This window comes from Apis cerana, linkage group LG10 (assembly GCF_029169275.1).
Source record: "Apis cerana isolate GH-2021 linkage group LG10, AcerK_1.0, whole genome shotgun sequence".
NCBI lineage: Eukaryota > Metazoa > Arthropoda > Insecta > Hymenoptera > Apidae > Apis > Apis cerana.
The window spans coordinates 4941913-4966761 of NC_083861.1; the positions used below are offsets into that span (position 1 = coordinate 4941913).

The 24849-nt window shown below is 22.9% G+C and overlaps 4 protein-coding genes across 12 annotated transcripts; 3 read left to right on the forward strand and 1 right to left on the reverse strand.

Moving 5' to 3' along the window:
- Window positions 1–110: 110 nt before the first annotated feature.
- LOC107993016 (adenylyl cyclase-associated protein 1) lies at window positions 111–17949 on the reverse strand. 8 transcript variants are annotated; one of them, XM_062080842.1, is made up of 10 exons: window positions 17811–17949; window positions 13213–13843; window positions 12334–12540; window positions 9927–10281; window positions 9552–9836; window positions 9176–9414; window positions 8923–9101; window positions 8646–8852; window positions 2112–2255; window positions 111–2031 (listed from the first exon to the last, which is right to left on the reverse strand). In XM_062080842.1, the coding sequence occupies exons 2-10, from the start codon at window positions 13811–13813 to the stop codon at window positions 1948–1950; spliced, it is 2301 nt and encodes a 766-aa protein (XP_061936826.1). In that variant the 5' UTR covers window positions 13814–13843; window positions 17811–17949; the 3' UTR covers window positions 111–1947. The 8 variants fall into 8 exon arrangements, with proteins under 8 accessions (XP_061936826.1, XP_061936828.1, XP_061936827.1 ...); XM_062080844.1 differs by lacking the exon at window positions 17811–17949 and adding an exon at window positions 17502–17728; XM_062080843.1 differs by lacking the exon at window positions 17811–17949 and adding an exon at window positions 15340–15930.
- Window positions 4115–8600, forward strand: LOC114576887 (metacaspase-2-like). Its single transcript, XM_028664413.2, has one exon. The coding sequence runs from the start codon at window positions 4115–4117 to the stop codon at window positions 8387–8389; it is 4275 nt and encodes a 1424-aa protein (XP_028520214.2). The 3' UTR covers window positions 8390–8600.
- A 27-nt stretch (window positions 17950–17976) lies between the features above and the next one.
- LOC107993017 (serine palmitoyltransferase 1) lies at window positions 17977–20328 on the forward strand. Of its 2 annotated transcripts, XM_062080855.1 has the most exons (3): window positions 18237–18543; window positions 18690–19612; window positions 19689–20328. In XM_062080855.1, the coding sequence occupies exons 2-3, from the start codon at window positions 18715–18717 to the stop codon at window positions 20192–20194; spliced, it is 1404 nt and encodes a 467-aa protein (XP_061936839.1). In that variant the 5' UTR covers window positions 18237–18543; window positions 18690–18714; the 3' UTR covers window positions 20195–20328. The 2 variants fall into 2 exon arrangements, with proteins under 2 accessions (XP_016904676.1, XP_061936839.1); XM_017049187.3 differs by having other exon boundaries at window positions 17977–19612.
- Window positions 20329–21484: 1156 nt separating this feature from the next.
- On the forward strand, window positions 21485–24519 carry LOC107993039 (large ribosomal subunit protein uL10). Its single transcript, XM_062080857.1, has 5 exons — window positions 21485–21616; window positions 22184–22273; window positions 22382–22792; window positions 23675–24019; window positions 24269–24519. The coding sequence occupies exons 2-5, from the start codon at window positions 22220–22222 to the stop codon at window positions 24410–24412; spliced, it is 954 nt and encodes a 317-aa protein (XP_061936841.1). The 5' UTR covers window positions 21485–21616; window positions 22184–22219; the 3' UTR covers window positions 24413–24519.
- Window positions 24520–24849: the final 330 nt, after the last annotated feature.

A 24849-nucleotide genomic window follows, 5' to 3' on the forward strand; every position in this document is an offset into this window, starting at 1 on the left:
TTTTATCTGAAAAATATAATAAATAACATTTTAATTAACATAATAATAACGTTTTAATTAATATAATATCTTCAAGTGAAGAGTTCAGTATGAAGAATTATAATACAAGATTTAAATAGTATAATTTTATTAGGACAATTAGAAATAGCACTGAAAATCATATTGAGAAATAAATATTAATCTCGATATAATACTCTATCGATATTAAAACGAAAAAAAGATTGTTAGGGATTACTGCATTATGGCAGCACGATCCTTACTGGTAATAATTTTAATTAAATAATTATTGTTTAATAATCATACAAATATGTTTAGTACCATATAAATTATAAAAACAGTCATAAACTCTTTCGAATTTTCCTTTCATTTATTTAGTGGAAAGGATCGAACTGCTAAATTCATTGTTATTCTATTATGACCATGTCATTTTAGATCGTGCCTTTAAGTAGTTAATATTAGATTATACCTACGATTAGCACAATATACTAAATGGTAAAAATCACAATGTAATTTACTTCAAACAGCACGCTTTTAAAATTCAATATCGAGTTTATAATTCATTTATTATTTATTATTCGAAATGTTTTCTTTTTTTACGGTTGGATTATCGAGACTTTTGCACAACCGTTTTTTTCTTTTTTGGTGATTTTTAACTACGTATACATTTGAATTTGAAAGTTCTTAAATGCGCCTAAAGATCGATGTTATTCATAAAATAAATTTAGCATCCCATTTTATTTACACATCACGAACATTTATAAACACGGAAGACTCACAAAATAAAAGCTCAAACATTAAAATCGAAATCATATTATTATACTTATAATATACTGACACAAAATAATTTATTTCTAATTAATATTTTCTAAAAAAAACTAATAATACCATAAACGAATGATATGTAAAATAAATGTGATGCAAAAGTCTGAAGTTAATATTATTAACTCTCTCGCTGCAGGCCGAGTTTAGTACAGAACACATATGATAATAGAATGCATAAAATATGTAGAAAATGTCAATATAGTGATATTTGCTAAAATTTATCTCCATGATTTATGACACAGATTTATTAAAATAAAATAATTAAATATATCTAAAAGTGCTTACAAGAACATTTTTGAGCACTTATAGCGCTAATAGCGGCGAAAGAGTTAAATTATCGATATGACATCACTAACATTGTATAAATGACTCGTGAATACTTCCTGATATTTTGATTTCTCAGAAATTGTTTATGTACGCATCACTCTCTATTCAAGAATATCCTGTCAAGAATATTGAGTGACAATTCCATGGCGAGTACAACTGAAAAATCTCGGGAAGCAAATTTGGTGTGGACAAAAGTTTGATCACGATAAAAAATGGTGTAAATATATAAAAGGTCAGATTTGAAAATAGAAAAACTTTTGTCCATACCATTTTAATCCAATCCAGCCTCCTCATCTCAGCACCAATGTGCGTAATAATATATTCGTGAAGAATGTCGACTCCATTTTTTTTCATTATCACTTATTATACGAATCACAATATTACTAGGGATTTAATTATGACTATATTACAAAATATCGAGTTGCAGACAATCAAATATCTGCATGTTTATAAGGTATATAATTTAATAAGATTCGTTTAAATTGAGCATCATTTTAAAGTGATTCCAATTTCATACGCAATGGAATCGATAATCTTCATACAGCACGCGAATATGTTCGAAACAAGATAGAGCAGCGATATCAAAACATTCAATCGATTTATCTAATACAATTCTATACTTTTATGTACTCGCATTTTTCCCTAATTCTCCATCCTTCTTTTAATTCTTAAATTAATTAAAGAAGCAATAAATAATAATTCGACGAATTCTTTGAAGATGATATTTCTAATGAGCTGTACTCGTAGAGACGTTTAGTTAGGCTATGAATAATTGAATTATTGAATAATTGAATTACTTTAGCCCAATGAATCAACTGCAATCGTACTCAAACCTTTGGGACTAATAGTTGTTTTGAATTGTTCTGGTATAGGATATTCAACCTGTAAAAATATACACCAAAAAAATATTAAAATAAAAATGTAAAAATAAATCTATGTACTTAGATATTTAATAAACTTACATAATCTCCATTTCCTTTAGGTACCATAACATTCATTTCGCTAGATTTGCTACTAATAAATTCCACATCTAATGATTCCGAACTCAAATACATTTGACAACCATCTGTCTTGTCAATAGAAATCGTGGGAACTTTTCCTAAAACCTATAATTAAATAAAGAAGAAATAAATTAATTTTGTACACACTTTATATACATTATCGATATTTATATATCGAGAAATAACAATTGCTAATCGCAGTTTTTTTCAATTTTCCACATTTCACATAGTGTAGGTAAAAATAATTATAAATAGGAATTGATCACATTTTGAAACCTATAATTTGATTTTTATAATATACCTAACACATTTTACACCTCTTTTCAAAATGCATTGGCAATTCGGTAAGATTTTCTTCGATCTTCTTCTATATAATTAATAACTATAATTAAAATTCAATATTTCGAGTCAAACAAATCTATCTCGTTCACTTAATCGACAAATAGGCGGAAATCTTGAACCTGTGCAAATGATCTGTGAAATTGATTGGAAAGAATGTCCAAAAGCAATCGCAAATTATATTTGGAGTGAGATTGTAACCGATGTCCTCGACTACTTGAGGAATGAAAGCATAGTCTGGCGGGTACAGAGAATTATTATTTTTGACTTGCAATGAATTAGAAGTCTATGAATACATGAACATAGCGGTCAGGTAAGTTCTTATAACTGATAAGACTTTTTATATCTGAACGCTATGTTCACTATTTGTCATATGAAAAAAGGATCAAAATAATTATCTTTATAATATAAATACTTTACTAACCATATTAATATTTGAAGGTAGTAGCCGTATGTTCTCTATTCATTATATTACTGCGCGCAATATATCTCAAAGTAAAACGTAGTAATAATGCCGCTATCGATAAAGATATTCTCAATAAAGTGGGATACAAAGTAGAAGATCTCGAATTGAAAGTTAACATATTAACATATAAACTTCAATATGGTAGTTGGCCTTTACCTCATCAAGTTCAGAAATCAAATTTCAAAAAAAATTTGCGAAATCTTAGACTAACTCTATCCAGTCCTAACGACCGCAATAATTGGATAAAACATGTTTTATTAAGGTATCAAAATTCTAATTATAATGATGATTTTTAATAGTATAGAAAAGATTAAAATATAAAAAATAAAAACTATAGGATTTTATAAAAAATTTTAAATTGAAAAGTATGTTTTTCTAGCCCCAGACATAAAGAATCATACCTTTCATATTCAAAGTATTATCCTTCAGAACATCATTTGACAGAATTGTTTGATGCAAAGAAAAAGAGTGTGTATCCTTACCTCCGGCAAGAAAACTTACCAGTGGAATATAGTAGTAAATCGTCTAAAAGTAGTAGTGACAAATCTCTCAAGTACAATCACATATCCAAAATACTCTTCCAAATACATTAAGATTATTAAGATAATTTTATATTAAGATAATTTTACTTTCAGATTAAATTCTACGTTTAAAAATATAATGAAACGAAAGCATTATGATACATTTAAGAATGAAAATTATGAAATGCAATACAGAAATGCGATATCGCTACCATTATTTTCAAGAAGAAAATATAGTAAAACAGGAAGAAAAGCAAGAAAAGATGCGAAGGACACTGAAACCGGAAAAGTGACAACGGCTTGTAAGAAATTCACAAAAACCATAGACGATTGCAAAAGATATTTGAAGGAATTACATGATAGCAATAAAAATCTTGGATTGATCTGTAGTTCGTCTGAAATTAGCTATGAATCCTCGATTAAAAATGTTTGGTCAGATACGCAGGTAAATAAATAAAATAAAATATTAGAAAATAATATTGCATTAAAAAGACAATATTAAATTTGGATATTATATTATATAAAAAAAATTGTTAATCTTATTACAGCAGCAAAAATGTGTTGAAGCAAAAAATCCAATTAATTTAAATGAAAATCTCAACAATAAAGAAAATGATGAAAAAGAGGAAAGTAAAAAAATGAAGAACTTTGAAAAAATTGATAACAAACAACAAAATAACGATCAATGTTTAGAACTATCAAATGCGATCTATCCGGTATTACAATTAATTGACAAACGTTTATTACCCCCAAAAATGAATATATCATTTTATACTGACATGTTTCCTCAGCAATTAACGTCGAAGATGTTAATTCCACGTGAACGAAGAAAATACACAAAGACGTCTGAAGAAGCGTTATATCAAGTAAAAAAGAAATTAGAAAGTTTACATAATGTTTTACGTATGTACGAGTTACAAAAAGACGAGAAAATATCAGAGAAACAACAAGAAGACAATAATAAAATGAACAATACCTGCCAAAATGTTATGGACACTCTTCTCTCGGTTACAACAGAAGGTAACAATCGAAATAAAATTAAAAAAACCAAAATAAATTTTAATAATAATAGTAGAAACAACAGCAAGGAAATTCAACAAACAACTTCTAATAGTTCTGAACCATATGAAAGTGATGAAACAATAAAAAGTTCAATAGTATCGATACAAAATTATTCCAGTACGCTTAACGCATATTGTGTAAATAATATAAATGATCCTTATTGTTTGCTTACGGAAAAATTTGATCAAAAAAGATCTCCCAGAAATTATGATGAATTAGAGATAATTCCAAATAATCAAATTGTATATTCCTCTAGTGTTAAATATGAACGAATTCCTGAAAGAATTTATTATACTCTTTCATCTGATTCTTCTGATGGAAAAGAAGATAAAAAAAAAACTGCAATATCAGAAACTTTAACGTCATTTCCAAATGTATACATCAAAAATAATCAAACAAAGTCATTCAGTTTCTCTAATCAATATCCAATTCCAATGGAAACTGATGAAGATATAATAATGACAACAGCCTCGAGTCGAACGGAAGTATCAAAAGATAGTGAATTTGAAGATAAGTCGACAGCATTATTACTTCAAGAAGCATTGCAATTCAAGAAAGCTCTATTAACGCGTGTTGAATTAGAAAAATTATGTTATACAAATGATAAAAAAGAAGAAATAAATAATGGATCAGAATCAGATCATGGTAAATATTCTTATATTAACAATAGTTTACAATCTAAATTTTTGGATATCATATCAGAGGAACAATCAGTTAGTAGTTCTACTGAAAAAACCAGTAGAACTTATATGTTTTTCAATTTGAAACAAGACAAGCAATTTAACAATGATATATTAGATTTTACCCAACGAAATGATTTCAATACACATAAAAAATATTTGGACTCAAAACACACTCTTAGTTCACCTTCTGAATATTTTAGCTTTTGTAATATAACTCAAAAAGAAAATACAATTAATAGTAGTCAACTATCTTTACCAAATCATACTCATTTTCAAGAAAACGAATCTATAGAAGTAATTCCAAGTACTTTGCAAATAGAATATTTAAATGATACTTTGAATGAATCTAATGACAAGCTTATAACATTTTCAAGTTGCTTGAATACAACAGAAACAAATGTGAATGAACAACAAATATGTTATGATTGTATGAATAAAACACAGAATTTCAGAGAACATTTCACACATATAAATAATATAAATGAATTTATAACTCAAAATATTAATAGCGTAGAATTATTTTCAGAAGATTTAGATACTCCTTCAATAAAAAAAATTGAAAATTCCAATAAAAATATAACTTCTAATTTTCTTAATTCCGAATCTCTGAAACAATATAGCAGTGTTAAAAGTATTAAAGATATAGATGATACATCAAAACTAAATATATTGAATGATAAAGAACATATTGAAGATAACGAAATTTTATCATGCAATTCAAATTTAACTTTAAAAAGAAATCCTGGCGCATGTTCGCTATTCGAACAAACAGTGACACATGTACATACAAATAAAATATTAGAAATAGACGATTTGCTTGAAAGTAGTGATCCAATAAATGATGATGAATTATCATTCAATGAAAGTAAAGAAACTTCGTTTGAAATGAATTTAATACAGGATTCATTAACATCCTGTATACATTTTTCTAATGATTCTAATTATCTAGAACCATCTGTGACAATATTAGTTAACAAATCAGTAGATGAAGATAAATTGGACTTAGATTGGTTAAATGTTAACAATGATTTCAGTGATGATGAGAAAAATATAAAAACATATTCAACAAATACAATTACTCTTCAAAAATATGATACAACAAATACTGATAATTATAAAGAAACAAAAACTCATTATATCAAAAATGATAAATTTGAAGATAAAAAAATTAATTCGACTATACAAAATTCATTTGAAAATCTAGATAAAAAAGAAGTAGTTAGAGATCCGGATTTTTATAAATCTTATTCCAATCTCATTTCTCCACATAGTAGTATGTACTTTACAGATGAAGCTTCAAGTTCCAACATAAAATTAAATACTCATAATTCAAAACTTTATAAAGGTTATTTATATTCTAATATATATACACAAAATAATAAAGAAAATGAATTATGTTGTGAGAATAAACATTTGAAACATACAAAAAATACTGAAACATTTTCAATTTCAACGTTGAATGAAAAGAAAAAAACAAATTTCCCAATTTCGACAAACAATGATAAATCTTTTATCAAAATTTCAAATGACAGATCAGAGAGTAAACAAAATTTATCAGAATCTAACAAAATATATAATGAAAATGATCTACTTTCTAAAACTTATACAGAAAATAAGGATACATTGTTAATTAAAGAAAGAAAAATTTCAGAAAAAGAAAATGATATTTTGAACAATAAAAATTTAATTTCATATAAGGATATTAGAAATTATAATTTAATATCTACAGAAAATGTTTTATCAAATGAGATATTATCCAATTCGAAAAATAATAATGAAAAATTAGAGCAATATATTACATCATCAAATCTATCTCCACAACAAATTTCTCCAAAGGAAACAAAAGAAAATAAAACAATGAAAAAAATAAATACGACAGTGAAATCACGAAGTCATGAAAATTATATTTCCAATATCGAAAAATTAAAGAAAACAAATTTAAAGAATTTAAAATGCTTAAAATCCGATTTATTGAATACGGGTCGAATTAAAACAGAAAATAATAAAAATATAACATATACAAAATTAAGAGATCTATCGGCAGAACCTAAACGTAATACGGAAAATAGTATTAAATTAGATAAAAAAAGATCACGATCACAAATAAGTTTTCGAACGAACGAATTATTAAAAGAAGTTACACTACAATCACATGAATTCCCAAGCAATAAAAATTCTATAAATTACACTAAATCATTAGAAACGAAATTTAAATTAAAAGGTCCTTTAAAATCTTTGACACCAACGCCGAAAACATCTTCAAGATCTTGCATACCGATTTTGAAAAGTCGTTTGGAAGCAGCTCGAAAGATTGAAAATGAATCGCGACCTAAAAGTCCAACGAGAGGACCGCTAACAATGACTATGTCCTGGAGAGATAATATATGTAACAAAAATCAAAATGTAACAGATGAAGTTCAAGTAGAAGGTAAAACAAGAAGTAATGATCCACCTATAGAAGGAGTAAATTATGCAGAAAAGATAAATAATAGTGGTAACCATAATCAAGATTCAATAAAAATATCGCAAAATAACATAAATGAAAATGCCGATAATAATATTATCTCGCAAGAACAAATGATAATATATGTTAACATATTCACAAAATATGACGATAATACTACAAAAATAGTGAATCCAAATAAATTTCTGGATTATATGAAGAATAGAAAATTAAATATACAACAATTGCAAGAAAATCAAGTTAACAAGAAACATTCTGAACTTCATGAGACCTCCACAAAAAACGAAAAAGATACAATACATAAAATTGTTACAGTCGTTTCTTCTGTTATAGATGGTAATGAATTAAATGAAACTACATCAACTAAATCATCAACATTGAAACCACAAAAAACTTCGTTATCAAATATTTTACTAAATAGTCAATTAAAAAATTTATGTTTCTTATCCGTTGAACAAAGAGAAATCGATGTAACTGCCAAACCTTCTGTTGTTGATACAAGCACATCGATATCGGATTTAGATAATATTTCGATATCAAAAAGTACATTAAATAAATTTCAAATATGCGGAACACCTAAAGAATTAAACAATGAGGAATATATAGCATTATTAGAAATTCTTCATCAGGAATCCAATTTTGTACATTTACGAGAATTACAAAATATTTGTAAAAAACTTGTATCGGAACATCCAAAAATCTAAGCAAAATTTAACCACAAATATAAAATATTCATCTGTATTTATAAAATTCATAATTAATAATGGCACTTATATATATATATATTTTTTTTTGTAATATTACACTTTTATTTCATGATATAGAACATAAACTAAATGTAATTATATTGTATATGTATATACTTATTTGGAAATAAATATATTTTTTACACAGTATTTTGTGTAACAAAAGATAGATCCTATTGTATTTTTTTATAAACGATAAAAATAAATAACATACCTGCATTTGCACACTTTGACAATTGACGAATTCAATACTCGATACAACGGAGTCGAAAACAACAGATGATTTACGACATGAATCCATAACAATGGAATTAACTTTGCCTTTAATAACTAAAGTACTATCTTGACATCGAAACATGTAGATTACATTGTTCATTTCCACATTATCAATAAGTAAATCTTTATTACCTTTATGATATTCCTATAATAAATGCAATATGTTTTATAAATAAAATATATTTCCAATAAAATAAATAAATATTATTATTTACCACAAGCCATTTTTTTCCGTCTCTAGTAAATACAGGAGGTTTATCAATTGGTGCATTTGCAGATGGTACTGTTTTTGTTGGTACAGTATTACCAACAATTGGTGCTTTAAATGGTGCTGGCCCAGTTCTCAGTGAAGGATTTTTATGTGTTTGCATATCTGACGTAACTTTCTTTAAATCTATAAATATTGATTAATTTTAAAGATTTTATTATTTGAATAAAGTTAATATTTAATAACTGTGTTACATTTACTTTTTGTAATAGCTTCTCCTTGATTAATTTCAGCAAAAAGAGCACTTCTATCATCACTAACATTTACTGGTATTATGTCTGTCATAGGCATACATGGTGGTGGAGGTGGTGGTATGCCTACTGGTGCAGAGCCAGTTTTTGCCCATACTAATCCTGTAGTGTGATGTTGACGCACGTATTGCTGCAGATCACTTAATGTTTGTATCCAAGCTTTACACCATTCAGCATGTACTTTATCTCTGTAAATATAAAAAACTATATGAACTCTATATTAGCAATTAATTTCTAACATAAAAAAATTATAAGTTATAGAAAACAATAAGGAAAATATTTGATTTATTATTGAATTAATTAAAGATTTAAAATAAAAACTTACTTTTCTTTCCATTCCTTTAAAACACGATTTGTATAGAATTGTCCAGCATCATTCATTTCTTTCACATAAGGAGCTGGAGTAGGTGATACTGCAACCCAACCCAAAGCTGGAATACTTTCACTAATTGCTGACAAATGATTGAAAAATTGAGATCCTCTATTTTTTTCGCGAAATTCTTGAATTTGTTGAATTTGTGTAGATGTAGGTGCAAGAAGAGAAATTTGTTCTGATTGATTTGCTGGAGATGGGCGGCTTGCTGCAGTTTGAATGAATTCCAATTGAATTCTATAAAAAAATATTACAATATTTAATATTTTATATGGCTACATATACAATCTGAAAAATATTGGAATTCATTAATAGTAAAATATTTACTTAAATGCTTTTTCTACAAGTTTGCTATGAGTAGCTACATCACCACCAATTTTTTCACTTAATTGAAGATATTCTTTCACAGGACCAGCTAAAAAATCTTCATATCCTGCGACTGACATGATGATAAAATTATCTGCTATTTTTTTATCTATTGAATGAGGAGATGAGACAGACAATATTGAATCACTATTTTTTATGGATTGAGACCTTTTTGGTGATGGTGTATTTGTTTGGACAGCAGAATCTTGAGTTTCAATTGTAGATTGGGCTCTTACTTTTTCTAATCTTCTTGTAACGTTTTCTAATCTATTTACCAATTCTTCTAAATGTTCTTCCTTCTCATTAGCTTCACAACCTTCAATTATAATACATTTTTAACTTAAAATTGAAATGTTCTAAAATTGTTAATATAAGAAAATTATATTTTTTATTTTTAATAAAATAATTATTAATACATGCAATACATGCAAATAATAAAAAAATATTATTTATATCCATAATTTAGTAAAAAAAAATAAATATTTTTTGTAATAAATACAATATTTGAAAACGAAAATAAATTCACAACTAAAGTATTAATGATTATAAAATATATAACGATTATAAAATATAAAATTCTCATTAATCAAAGATATTCCAAAAATTCGCATTTATAGCGGATATATTAAATATAAAATGAATGTATAAATAGTTACATCAACATCCATAGCCACTAGATCATTAAATTGCAAGCAATAAATAATATTAAATTACAAATTTATATGATATTCATAAATTGATTAAATAAATTTATGTATATTTGAAAATGTACATAAAATTAATTTATTCCAAATATATGAAATCATCTCATATCTATAAATACACATTTCATAAATGAATTTTATAAAAATTAATTATATTAAACTATATTATAATTATATTAGAAATTCTAATTTAAAACAGATTCACATTATTACAATTAATTTTCATATCAATTTTGATTAAAAATTTATGAGATATATTAGAATCAAAATTAAAAATAACTTCCTTTAATTAGTTTAAAATTTATAATAAAATATGAAATAATAAAAATAGATTAATTCGTTACCGCTGCTTCAATTTATGATTAATAGCACTTTGATTTCTTTTTTTTTAATTAAAAATTATTTTTATATAGATAAAGATTTTTACAAATAATATATAATCTTTTCAGAAACGCTCGAAGAACTAAACTACAGTTCTAATGATATTCAATACCAGTTGCCGCAAACTATTCTTAGAAAATCTGCGAAAATTGAATCATGCGTAGGTAGATATCATTCTGTATAGAATCTCACAGAATCATAAATAATTAATAATTAAAAATTCTTCGCATATTTATATTATATGTATAAGTACTCATTTGTATAAAATTAAAAATATAATTGAAAGTAATATTATAATACTTAATTGATATTTTATACTTACAATTAAAACAAAATAAATAGTTTTAAAGAAAAACAAAAATCATAAATATAGAATATTTTTAGTACTTTTTTTTTAATGAAAACAATTTATGAAATAATAAACTGAAAATTAAAAAAATGAAAAAATAATAATTAATAACACTATATCATCTAATAATATAGATATATGAAATCAATATAAAATATTTGTTATTTTTCACAATTTAGAAATAATAAAATGATAAAAAAAAATTCCCAATACATATTCATGTGTATCTTTTATATATAAATATGCTATCTATACTTAATTTTAATATAAAATTTAAAATCAAATATTAAAAATAAATAAAAATAGATAAAAATAAAAGACAAAAAATAATAATATTATTTAAAAAATAAAGTAAAATATAAGTGTAAGTATATAGATTGTTTTAGAACATAAATAATTTTGGCAAATTATTAAGAAAATTGTTTAAAAGATTTCATTTTGCATAGTAAATAAATATAATGCATTTATCCCTCAACATTTATAGTTATATTCGACTTTAAAATTTTATCATAATTTTTAATGAAATTAGATAGTATTATTAATTCTATTGTAATAGTGGTTTAAAGTATAAAAATATAAATTCAAATTTAAATATAAACGATGAATTATTACATAAAGTATTGTAATTTTAATATGAATTTAAATAGATATTATTAAATAATTTTTTAATAATTTTAAAACTTTTTAACTTTTAAATATTAACAAATATTTCTAACAACATACATATGTTATATTATATTTATATTATACATTTCATTAGTCTCAATTTCAAACAATCTCACAAAATATTTTTCATTTTAAAACATAATCAATAAATAAGAATAAATTTCTTTAATACTTGTATTCAATACTCTTAAGTTAATAAACAAATAAATTCGAACAGAAGATTTAAAAATCATACAAAGTAAGAAATGGATTTAGAATGAGCCCTAACCAGCGTGCACCATCGGTCCTAGGGGGTCGAACCTCACTCTGTGCTCCGTCGCGTTTTGCGCGGCATGCAATAAATCGGAGAAGAATCTATGACGTCTTAAAGCTAGTTCATCACGAGCAACTGGCGTCGCCGGTGGTTCCTGCATTCCACTGCATTCTTCTGAATCACCATCTTCTTCTTCCGAAAGCCACCGAGGAATTGATGAAACTGCGCATTGTATATCCGAATATAGATTTCGTCTATTTAGGTATGTGTTACTCAATGAATGCAATTTTCCCATTCATAATTTAAAATCAATTCTATGAAAATAATAATAAAGTTGTCATGGAAATTAACATTTTTTTAAAAAAAAACACAATAAGATGAATGAATCAATTCATCTTTTCAATTGTATAAGTTTGTTAATTTTAAATTTTATAAAAATTTGATATTTTTGTTATTTCAAAATAATTTGATCAAGATTATATTGATAAAAAAAAATAATTTTATATATATATATATATAAATAAATAATAATATATAATATTATTAGTGTAATAATAATATAAATATAAATATATATAAATATATAAATGTATAATGACTGAACTAAAAGATTGAAGAGTTACCGAAATAATAAATAAGTAAAATAATAAATTATCAAATAAATTATAATTTTAAAATAATTAAAATAAAATCTTATTAAAAATAATACTTATTATTAAAAATAAAACGAATAAAATGATTTGATTATAATATTAAAAAGTAAATCGAGTATAAAGAAATTTTAGCAAAAAAAAGTAACAGGAAAACGAAATATGAAGTGAGCAAATTGCATATTTAAATATATGTATATCAACCATCATATACATGTATTATAACTCCGCAATGAAAATATACCTGGCGGCGTTTTTTTATTTGCATTGGTATCATTCGGACAAGCTTCGAAAACGGAATCATCACCTTCCTCTTCTGGTCCATCATCAATCGTTCTCTCGATATACGCGGAAGAATTATAAAGATTGGTTTTAATAGTACCAGAGATTCCAGAATTTAATATTGCCTTCATCATTCCATTCTCATTACTCCCATTATCATTTCCACTTATATTATCATTTTCCTCTACTTTTTCATTTCTATTTGTATCTTTAATTCTGTTTACCTCTCTATTTTTGTTTTTTATATTTGTTCGATCACTTGCATTTTCTTTATCATCATTATTGTCAACATCATTCGATTTCTCTATCGATTCTATTCGTAATCGAGAATTATCATTATTTTCATCTCGCTTGCCGATAGGTAATGGACTCTTGACAGTTAAATCATCGATTATTTCCACACTATTATTCTCCATCGACGAAGAAACTTTCTCAAATCTCTGTATATTACCATTTAGCTTTTCTTCTTTAATCGGTCCATTTTCTTCAGTTTTTAAAGAATCAGTATTAATCAATTGCGAGTCAATCGCTTTTTGATTTTGCTTTGGCGTCGACTTCGTCATTTCGCTATTTGGTTTCTCCTTTTTTGAGCTCTTGTTGCACACACAGCATTTAAACATCATTAATATCGATTATAGATTTTCGTTATATCAGTAATAAATGTTTTCGATGTTTACCGAACTTGATACTTTTAAACTAATAATGATACACAATAGTGATTATATATATCACGTGATATCGTTTTTTCCAGCCGGTTTCGATAATATCGATCCGTTCGAATCAATCGATTTGAAAAATGCGATAAAATTTATCAAGATGATATTTTTATATTAATTAAAAAAAAGTGTTAACTTGCACAACATGAATAATCTCATGTGAAACATGTGTATTGACAATTAATTTAAAATTGTTTTTATTTTGGATTAAATATTATATTTTTTAATTGTAACAATTAAAATAGAAAACAGTATAAACATTTTTTAACATGTAACGAGTATTGAAAATATCGTAGATAATAACATTGAATATAATTTAAGCTTAATTTATAATTTAAGCTACAATTTAAGCTCAGTAATAGTATATAAATATTTAAGTTCGCTGGTTTTTTTCAAACAACGGAACTAAATAACGAATACATATGTTTCAACCGGATTTCCCATGGGAATCACGCACTATAAATTGTTCAGTGTGCAGTCATAGGAATTACATTTACTTACAATCAATTAATGTATATATCCATTAATATTATAAATTAATAATTAAATATATAATGTAAGAGAAATAATAAAATTATTAATTAATACCTCTTATTTCCTTTCTCTAGATAAGTTATTAATAAATAACTTGATTAACATTAATACAAACATTAACAATCAACAATTATTGAAAAAATTTATATTTATTATTTTGTTAATATAACAAAAATAAAATATTTAAGTAATTTTTATGTACTTATTCTATTCTAATTATATTATTATTTTAACGATTCAAATTCTATTATTTATAAGCAACAGTTTCTAGAAAAACTTTCGTAACATTGTCACATATAATTATTATTGCAATGAAATCACAATATTTTTAAGAAATTGTACATGGATGAAATCTATTTTCATATATTTTCCCCGCGAATTTCCCTTAATGGCGTGATAATCGATTCCAACAACGCCCAAGTTTACGTTACGTTTTCTAGATTAGTATAACAGATGTGAAAATGGAGGTTATATATATTATATATGTATTTTAACTATATATAAAAAAAAATCAGTTCTTAAATATTTCGAAATATTAAATGTTTATAACTTTTGAATAAAAGATAATAAATTTTGCATGAAAAAAATATATAAATTATTTTCTAATAATAACCATAAACTTTTCCAAGCAAATTACATTCATATTTTTTATAATAAAAACATGATTATATATATATATGATAATAAAAACAAAGAAATAAGTAGCATTAGTCAATGAATAAACATACATATATAAATAACATCATCATAAGCACATATGATTTTAATAACATAGAAATAACATGAGGAACTGAATTATATATAAACAAATGCACAATTATCATAAAAAATTTACATACTTTTATCTGCAATAAATCAATTGTATAAATTAAATTATATAGAACATAATTAACAATGTACCGAACAAAATTATTATACAACGAATTCTTTACTCAGAAATTTACACAATCATTTTATACTTTTTTGTCCCATTGGTTTGATATTATTTCGTCTAAAGTAACTTTTTCAATAACAAAAATTTTTTTTGACTCTTAGAACATTATCCAATTTTTAAAAAATGATAAATATTCCACTTCACATTTATTTCAGTACTATTGACACTTAAAAAAATAATAAATTCAAATAATAATAATGCACATTGTGAATGAAAATCTTGAATTAATTTACGAGATCTAAAGGGCGGAGTGATTTCTCTCAAAAACAGTCTACTTTAGAAGCAACCGGCGCAATGCTCTACCGTTTTAGGTTTCGACCGGCATTCAGTGCTGCCACAGAGTGGTCGGGACCCGAAATTTTTGCAAGTACCTTAAGTACAGATCACGTGCATGACTTTTGAAATCTAACTTCATTCCTAATAGAACTGTCAAACTTTAATTAAAATTATTTTTATTATATTTTATTATATATATTACTATATTTTATTATATACTTCATAATAATATATTTAAAATTATTATTATTATAATTACAAAATTATTATTATTATAATTATAAGATTATTATTTAACTTAAAATATCATTGCTAACAAAAATAATCAATAAATGAAATCATAAAATTTAATCCATTATAAAATTTTAATATTGCAAAAAATAATACTTTAATTTATGATATGAATAATATATTTGAATAACGTGAATAATAAATCTTAAAATATTTATTTTGTAGATAAATGTAGATAATTTTGAAATATTAAATGTAATTATTTAAATAAATAATTCTTATATATATTTAAATAAATAATAATTCATATTATGAATCATTTCCGATATATCTGAATGAATATCTATATTTTCATGATTCTTTATCATGATTTATATAATTTACATTAATAATGATACATTTGTACTATTAGATTAGAAAAGAATTGAAATATTATTATTTTATAAAATCATAGCACTAATAAAAAAATTATAAATAAACATTATAAATTATGATACGAAATTCTAACGTATTTAACTATTTGTAAACAAAATATAACATAACAACATAAAAATATAATAAAATGAATTTTAATTAATATAAAATAAATAATAAGAGTGTTAATCATTATTTTATAAGAAATAAATATATACTTGAATTTGGATTTACTAATACATACTTAAATATATTATAATTATAATAATAAATTTATAATTAATATTTTTTATATATTTTTTGCATATTTTATATTATATTGTAACTAATATTAAATATTATATAATATAATTATATTATAATTAATTATTAAATAAATGTGTTTATAATTGTTAGTCTTTCATAAAGCAAATATTATAAATAATATAATATAATATAATAATTTGTAATACATCATGTAAAAATTAATTATACTCACGATTTTTCCACTTATTTAAGATCTTTTTATAAGTATCTGATACCATTCGCGAATTATTTTCTATTGTTTTATTAATTTTAGACATTGCAAAAAAATTTTTAATTGCTATATAAATGATTATTAAAAATATAATATAAATATTTGAATTAAAATTGTGTGTTCGATATGTGTGTAACGAATGATAACGGATTTACTTCGTCAGCTTTCACATTGGAATTTTAATCTTACACAAGAATCATAGGAACATATCATATAACCAACCTAGTAATACAAAATCTCAGTAATCAATATTTTGATAACTAATAAATGAATAAAATTATTTTATAATAACTTACAATTTTAAATAAAAAATCAAAAACATTTATATAAATTTATGTATATTTTTACTTGTTATATTAAATTTTGTTATTTCAAATATATCAGATAAATGTTTTTCTTTATAATATGATTAACAAATTTTAATTTACTTTCATCAAAAACTTTTATCGTCATTTATACTTCATGATATATTTATTGTTTATTATAGTTATAAATCTCAATTTTTAGTAAATATAAAAAAAAAATAATATAAATCTTAATAACGAATATAAAATAATATCTATATCGTACAATTTATTAAATAAAATTCATATAATTTTTTAATATTATAAAATGTTAAAATACATTACCAGGTGTCAAGTGTCAGCACAGTATGACTCACAATCGAAACAGCAGGAGGTAAGTATACACAAGTATAATCACATATATAACCAAACTAAATGCATTTTTATATCTTATATCAAAAAAATTAAACAATTATTTGATCATTTATTATATAATATAATCACAATTTCCGCATTTATATATATAACATTAAAATACAGATATAAATTGCGGAAACTCCATAAATAATAAAATGTTTTCAGAATTGTTAATATGTATCTAGCGGCAGTGAGATGTATTAGTATGTATGGCTCAAAAAATATGCATTTACTTACCAATACGAAGCCTTACTGAAATTTAGCAATATTTACACTATTACTCTATGACAATCGACTTGATAACAACACAATTACGATATACAAATGTGAGAATTCAATCTGACAACATTACTACATATATTAGGGCGTTTGCCGGATACCGGAAGTACTACTCTTGCTATTGTGTAAGTTTAGAATTTATTACACATGCGCCTAAATTCGAACATTATCTTTAAAAAAAAGTTTCTTTAATCTTATAGAATTTTATAAATATAGGTATCATATTAATAAAAATAAAAAAATTTTATATGATAAATCAATACATCATTACTGAAGTAATATTAAATTTATCTTTATACATTTTAACAAATTTTATATATCAATATATATTTAAAATTATAATAGAATTATCGCTGAGTTTCTATATAAATTATAAAATTAATGTCTTAAATAATAATAATATTTTAAAATTTATTTTAAATATTTTGCATTTATTTATGTATATAATATTATATATTAGTGCTGCCATCTGGCTTTTACTTGATTCTTCGAAAAAAGTACTCGCAGTTATTAATCATTTGTAATTTTATCTAATAATTATGTAATTTTATTTGAATTTTTTTAATATTCATCATTATATAAAATTAAGATTTAAAATTTTATAATTCATTTTCAAAATATAACTATTAATACTATAAATTCGACTATAAATTAATATTAATAAAAATACTATAAATTATTTTAAAGTGTGGTAAGATTTTAAAATATATATTCTTACATATATATTGTACTTATATTTCAATGAAAAATAATATGAAATAATACATAAAGTGATTAAGTTAAACTTAAGTAATTAATACAGGATAAAATAAGTAATTAAATAAGTAATTAAAACAGGATAAAATATCGTATAACCAGAAACATGAGCACAAAATTTATATTTATTGAATCAATGAATATTCTTAGTATAATTCCTCAATATCATATATTGATAAAAACATTTTTTATTATTTTACTTATTTGGTTTATTAGTAAAAAATACTATAATAGTCATAAAAAAATAAATGAAGATGAAGTTGAAAAGAAACTTGCAGAATGGAAACCTGAACCTCTTATAAATAATCCACAAACAAATCATTTATCATTAAATCCAAGATGTATAACATCTAGAGCGGGTAAAAGAATAATAGTAGATGGAAAAGATTGTTTAAATTTAGGTACACATAATTACCTAGGTTTAACTGAAAATCATGAAATAGAGAAAAATGCAATAGCAGCAATAAGAAAATATGGAGTAGGTTCTTGTGGTCCACGTGGATTTTATGGTACTGTTGATGTTCATCTTGAATTAGAAGAACGTTTAGCAAATTATACAGATACAGAAGATGCAGTTGTATATTCATATGGTTTTAGTACAATTGCATCTGCAATTGCAGCATATTGTAAGCGCAAAGATCTTGTATATGTTGATGAAAAAGTAAATTTTGCTATACAAAAAGGATTGGATGCAACTAAAGCTAATATTATTTATTTTAAACATAATGATGTGAATGATCTTTGTAATTTATTGATTAAACAAGCAAAACTTGATAAACAAAATCCTAAGAAAGCAGCTAAAACTAAACGTTTTTTAATAGTTGAGGGTATTTATATGAATACTGGAAATATCTGTCCATTACCAGAATTAGTCATATTATGTAGAAAATATAAACTAAGAATATTTATTGATGAATCAATATCATTTGGAACCTTGGGTGAACATGGAAAAGGCATTACTGAATACTTTGATATTCCTAGACATGAAATTGATATGATTATGGGTAATAATGCTATATATTGTAATTATCATTAATAAAATATTATAAATATTGTTATTATATTTTATATATTTTATAGGTTCTTTGGATTGGGCAATGGGGTCTATTGGAGGTTTTTGTATAGGTACTTCATTTATTATTGAACATCAACGTTTATCTGGACTTGGATATTGCTTTTCTGCATCTTTACCACCATTATTAACATCTGCAGCTATTACTTCTTTAGATATTATGGAAAATAATCCACAAATATTTAAATCATTAAAAGATAATTGTATAGCCATAAATGATGGACTTCAAAACATTCATTGTTTAGAATGTTTAAGTTTTCCAGAATCTCCAGTAAAACATATATATTTAAAAAATAGATTAGATCGTGCTACAGAAGAAAAATTGCTTTCTAAGATTTCTGATAAATGTATTGAAAATAATTTAGCAGTTATAACTCCTGCCTATTTAGAAGCAGAAAAAAATTTACCTAGGCCTAGTTTAAGGCTTTGTATTTCTACACTTCTTAACAAAAATGATATTGATTTTGCATTAAATGTATTAAAAAAATGCGCTGAAGAAATCCTATCAATATAAATTAAAATAAAATAAAAAATGTTAAGAAATCATTATTATTTCATATATATTATTTTATATACAAATTATTTTTATCTATTTATGTATACTTATTCATATACATTGTATAATATAGAAAAATTTTTTATTGATTATATAAATGTATTTTCCTCTTTCTTCTATAAACTTGATTTTTATTTTTTATTTAATATTATTCTATTTTGATATTATTATAATAATTATTTCATATTGTAAAGATTCATTTAAAATTGAATTTAAATTAAATGTAAATTATATTATGTGCAATTTTATAGAAATAAATATAAAAAATAATATGATTTCTTATTATTCGTTTCAAATTACATTTATTTATATGTATGTATACATATATTATTATATTATTAATTTTATATTATATTATTTTGCATTATATTTTATATTACAGGTTATTATATTATGTCATATTACAGGTTATTATATTATGTTATATTTTTAAATATGTATCTAATTTTATAATCTTTACTAATTGTTTTTATAAATTTTAATATGTTGAATATGAATTTGTAAATTATTTGTTCCCAAAATCTACAATTCTTGAAAGAATCATTTATAAAAAAAAATTATAATTTTTTTAACTTTAAAAGTGTTTTTGTCTGTTTACTATAATAGTTATTCATTTACTCTTTATATAAAATGATTCTGTGGATTCACCCGAATAAAATGATATAAATAATTTAAATATCTAAATATGTGTAAATAATGATAAAAATTAAAAGAATATACAAAATGTACTCATTTTTACTGATATTCTTTAATTTATTTTAACAATTAAAAATCCAAAAAAATCTAACCATAACATGTGATAAAACAAATTCAATGCTTTTGATAAAGATTAAGAGAAGCTACAGAATCATTTTTATTTTTAATATAAAAATAAAATAGTTTAACAAAACGTGCGGCTATGATAGTGGTATTTGATGATGACTATGGTTTTGATTACCGAAGCAAATCAGTTTAAAAAAATTAAAATTTGTTATATAATGTTATATTTTATATTATATTATATTTAAAAATATTTTTAAAAAATTTATATTTTTATAACATTAAAATTTTACTTTAACATTAAATTAATGTAATCCATTTAAATATTAAATATGTAATAATTTAAGAAAAAAAATTAATAAAGAGATATAATATATATATATATTATATATAAATAATATAATATATATATATATTATATATAAATAATATAATATATTAAAATTTATATATATCTTTATTATTTATATTAAATATTAAATTTTAATTCATCATAATATTATATTTTTAAATTTTCGCGGTAAGACATAATTTTCTTAAAACATATCCGGTAAATCTTTGTCATGGAGAAGGAAGAACTTCCTCTTTCTTCTAGATTGTACTCGTGTAATCTTTGCCAAGGTAAAAGAATTTTTCTTTATTATTTATATAATAAAATAACAAATTATTTATTTCTTATATAAAAATAATTTCGGAATAATATTATTTGCATTATTTTATATTAATAAAATATAAATGATATGTTTTTGTATATTTAAGAAAAAATAAATATGGTTATAATCACATGGTTATAATCAAATTTTTTAAATTGCAATTATTTTTATATTTATAATTTATAAATTTAAATATAGTGTTAATAAATATTAATTTAAAATAGAATAAATAAAAGAATAAATATTAATTTATATATTATTAAATATCATAGATAATAATGAAATAATCACATATAAATCAATTCAAATATGAAATTAATGATTATACAATGTTATATATATTAATATTAAATATTATAATAAAACTTGTTTAAAATTTACTAATAGTGAAATAAAATATCTGATAAATGGAAAATTAGACAAAAGCAGAATCTGTTTGCACATTAAAAAATTGTAAAGTGTTATTTAATTTTAATTATGAAAAATCTTAAAATAAATAATAATGAATTATATTTTAATAAATTTTTATTTTTAGTCCTTAAATTAATAAAATATCCCTATACACATTAAGATGGGTAGGGAGGACAAGGCAACATGGAAATCCAATTATTTTACAAAACTTGTTGTACGTATTTTTAATATTATTTTAATATAATAATATCAATAATATTTAATATAGATAGATATTTTAATTGAAATATTTATATTTATATTACATATATTTTTTGTATAGCAACTATTGGATGATTATCCTAAATGTTTCATTGTGGGTGCAGACAATGTTGGTTCTAAACAAATGCAACAAATCCGTATGTCTCTTCGTGGAAATGCAGTTGTATTAATGGGAAAAAATACTATGATGAGGAAAGCAATCCGTGGTCATATTGAACGTAATGCAGCACTTGAGAAACTTCTTCCACATATTCGTGGAAATGTTGGTTTTGTTTTTACCCGTGGAGATTTAATTGAAGTGAGAGACAAACTTTTAGAAAACAAAGTCAGAGCACCAGCTAGAGCGGGTGCCATTGCACCATTGAGCGTAATTATTCCTGCTCAAAATACTGGTCTTGGTCCTGAAAAAACCTCATTCTTTCAAGCTTTGAGTATTCCAACTAAAATTTCTAAGGGTACTATTGAAATTATTGTAAGCATATGATTGAATTTTTATATTTAATTACAGTCGAGTCTCAAAAAAAAAATAAAATCAAAATCTTCAAATTATAATATAGATATTAAAAAGTTTTTTTTAGTAAGAAAAATCTAATAAACAAAAACAAGAATATTGTATAAATTTTAATATTTTTCTATTTGCAAGAGTTGAAGGAAAGAAAAATTTACAAATATATTTTATTTACATATAATTGAAACAATAATAAAATCATATTATAATTGAAAAAAAATAATGATTTAATAAATAAATTAAATGATTAGCTAATAATAGATTGTAATATGTAATTATTAGAAGTGTATAAGAATCTAAAAATATTCGGAATGAATTGAATTCCAAAAGTATCTTATAATTCAATTATTATTGAAAATATCAGAATACTGAGGAATTGAATAATATTTTGATAATACTTGTTCACAAAATTAAAATAATTTCGAAATCAGAAGTTTTGACAATTTCAAATTACAATATTTTCAAGAATTCGATTGTGAAATGAATTTTCAATCCAATCCAGTCCAATTTTCGGGTTCTCGTATGTCTTTAATAACTATTTATAGTTATAGAATATGTATTATATAATATATATTTATGATTATAGAATAGAATTATAGAATTATAGAAAAATAATAAAAGTTTGAGATCGAATTTCTCTAAATTCGAATTATAAAAGTAAAATATATAACAATATATAACAAATAATTTGATTTATATAAAGTTTATATTAGAAGATAAGAAGTTTTTTTAGTAAAATAAAAAGAAACAAAATCATAATCTTATTGAGACTCGATTTTATATTTTATATAAATATATAAATTAATATATTTTCATATAAAAAAAATTCATTTTATTATATTTTAGAACGATGTACATATTTTAAAACCAGGTGATAAAGTAGGTGCATCTGAAGCTACTCTTTTAAACATGTTGAATATTTCTCCATTTTCATATGGTTTACTTGTTGAACAAGTTTATGATTCTGGTACTATTTTTGCACCTGAAATTTTGGATATTAAACCAGAAGATTTATGTGAAAAATTTATGGCTGGAGTAGCAAATTTAGCTGCAGTTTGCTTAGCTATTGGTTATCCAACAATAGCTAGTGCACCTCATAGTATTGCAAATGGATTCAAGAATTTATTGGCAATAGCTGCTGTTACTGATGTTGAATTTCCAGAAGCAACTACAATTAAAGAATATATTAAAGTATGTAATATTTTTTTTATTCATATTTAATGTGTGATATAAAAATAATTTCTATAAACATTAATGTGATGAATGCTGTATCTGACAATCTTATGTAATTGATGTCAGAACTAGAAATAGTGGAACCCACTGGCACTGTAAGATTTTTGTTGAAAAATGCGTAAAACGCAGTCTGATAAAAAGAAAAAATATATAGTTTTAATTATACAAAACTATTTAAAATTTAATATTAATATGATATTTTTTTAGGATCCAAGTAAATTTGCAGCCACTGTTTCTGTTGCTGCACCAGTTGTGTCTTCTACAGAAACACCTGCTGCAGAAAAGAAAGAAGAAAAGAAAGAAGAATCTGAATCAGAAGATGAAGATATGGGATTCGGTTTGTTTGACTAAAATATAAATATACATACATATATGTATGTATTATGATATGGCTAAATTCACAAATTTTTCAAAATATAAAAAATAAAATATAAAATAATAAAATATGATTTATAATACATATTGGTTAATTTTATCATTCCTTTTATTTAATTTTTTTTATATATAATTCTATGTATTTATTTTTATTGATAAATAAAAATAAATATATCATTGAATCAATACTTGATATTAGTTAATTATTAATCTGAAAAAATTAAAAATTATTGAAATATATATTGAAATTTTTTATTTTATTATACTGAAAAGTATGATTATTTATTATTTGTAGGAATAATGAAATAATTTTAATACTTTTATAATAATTTTAAATATATTATTAAATATCTAATAATTTTAAAAGAATTTATAAAGTAATATATGTAAAATAATTATATTGTATATATTAT

Excerpts from the sequence above, each read along its gene's own strand:
- LOC114576887 (XM_028664413.2), top strand. The coding sequence starts at position 4,115 with ATGAAGAACTTTGAAAAAATTGATAACAAACAACAAAATAACGATCAA.
- LOC107993016 (XM_017049181.3), bottom strand. The coding sequence starts at position 13,873 with ATGATGTTTAAATGCTGTGTGTGCAACAAGAGCTCAAAAAAGGAGAAA. Across the intron at positions 8,853-8,922 it reads ACGGAAAAAAATGGCTTGTG|GAATATCATAAAGGTAATAA; the intron begins GTAAATAATAAT and ends CATTTATTATAG. Across the intron at positions 2,256-8,645 it reads GTCAAAGTGTGCAAATGCAG|GTTTTAGGAAAAGTTCCCAC; the intron begins GTATGTTATTTA and ends ATTTAATTATAG.
- LOC107993017 (XM_017049187.3), top strand. The coding sequence starts at position 18,715 with ATGAGCACAAAATTTATATTTATTGAATCAATGAATATTCTTAGTATA. Across the intron at positions 19,613-19,688 it reads TGAAATTGATATGATTATGG|GTTCTTTGGATTGGGCAATG; the intron begins GTAATAATGCTA and ends TATATTTTATAG.
- LOC107993039 (XM_062080857.1), top strand. The coding sequence starts at position 22,220 with ATGGGTAGGGAGGACAAGGCAACATGGAAATCCAATTATTTTACAAAA. Across the intron at positions 22,274-22,381 it reads ATTATTTTACAAAACTTGTT|CAACTATTGGATGATTATCC; the intron begins GTACGTATTTTT and ends TTTTTTGTATAG. Across the intron at positions 24,020-24,268 it reads CAATTAAAGAATATATTAAA|GATCCAAGTAAATTTGCAGC; the intron begins GTATGTAATATT and ends ATATTTTTTTAG.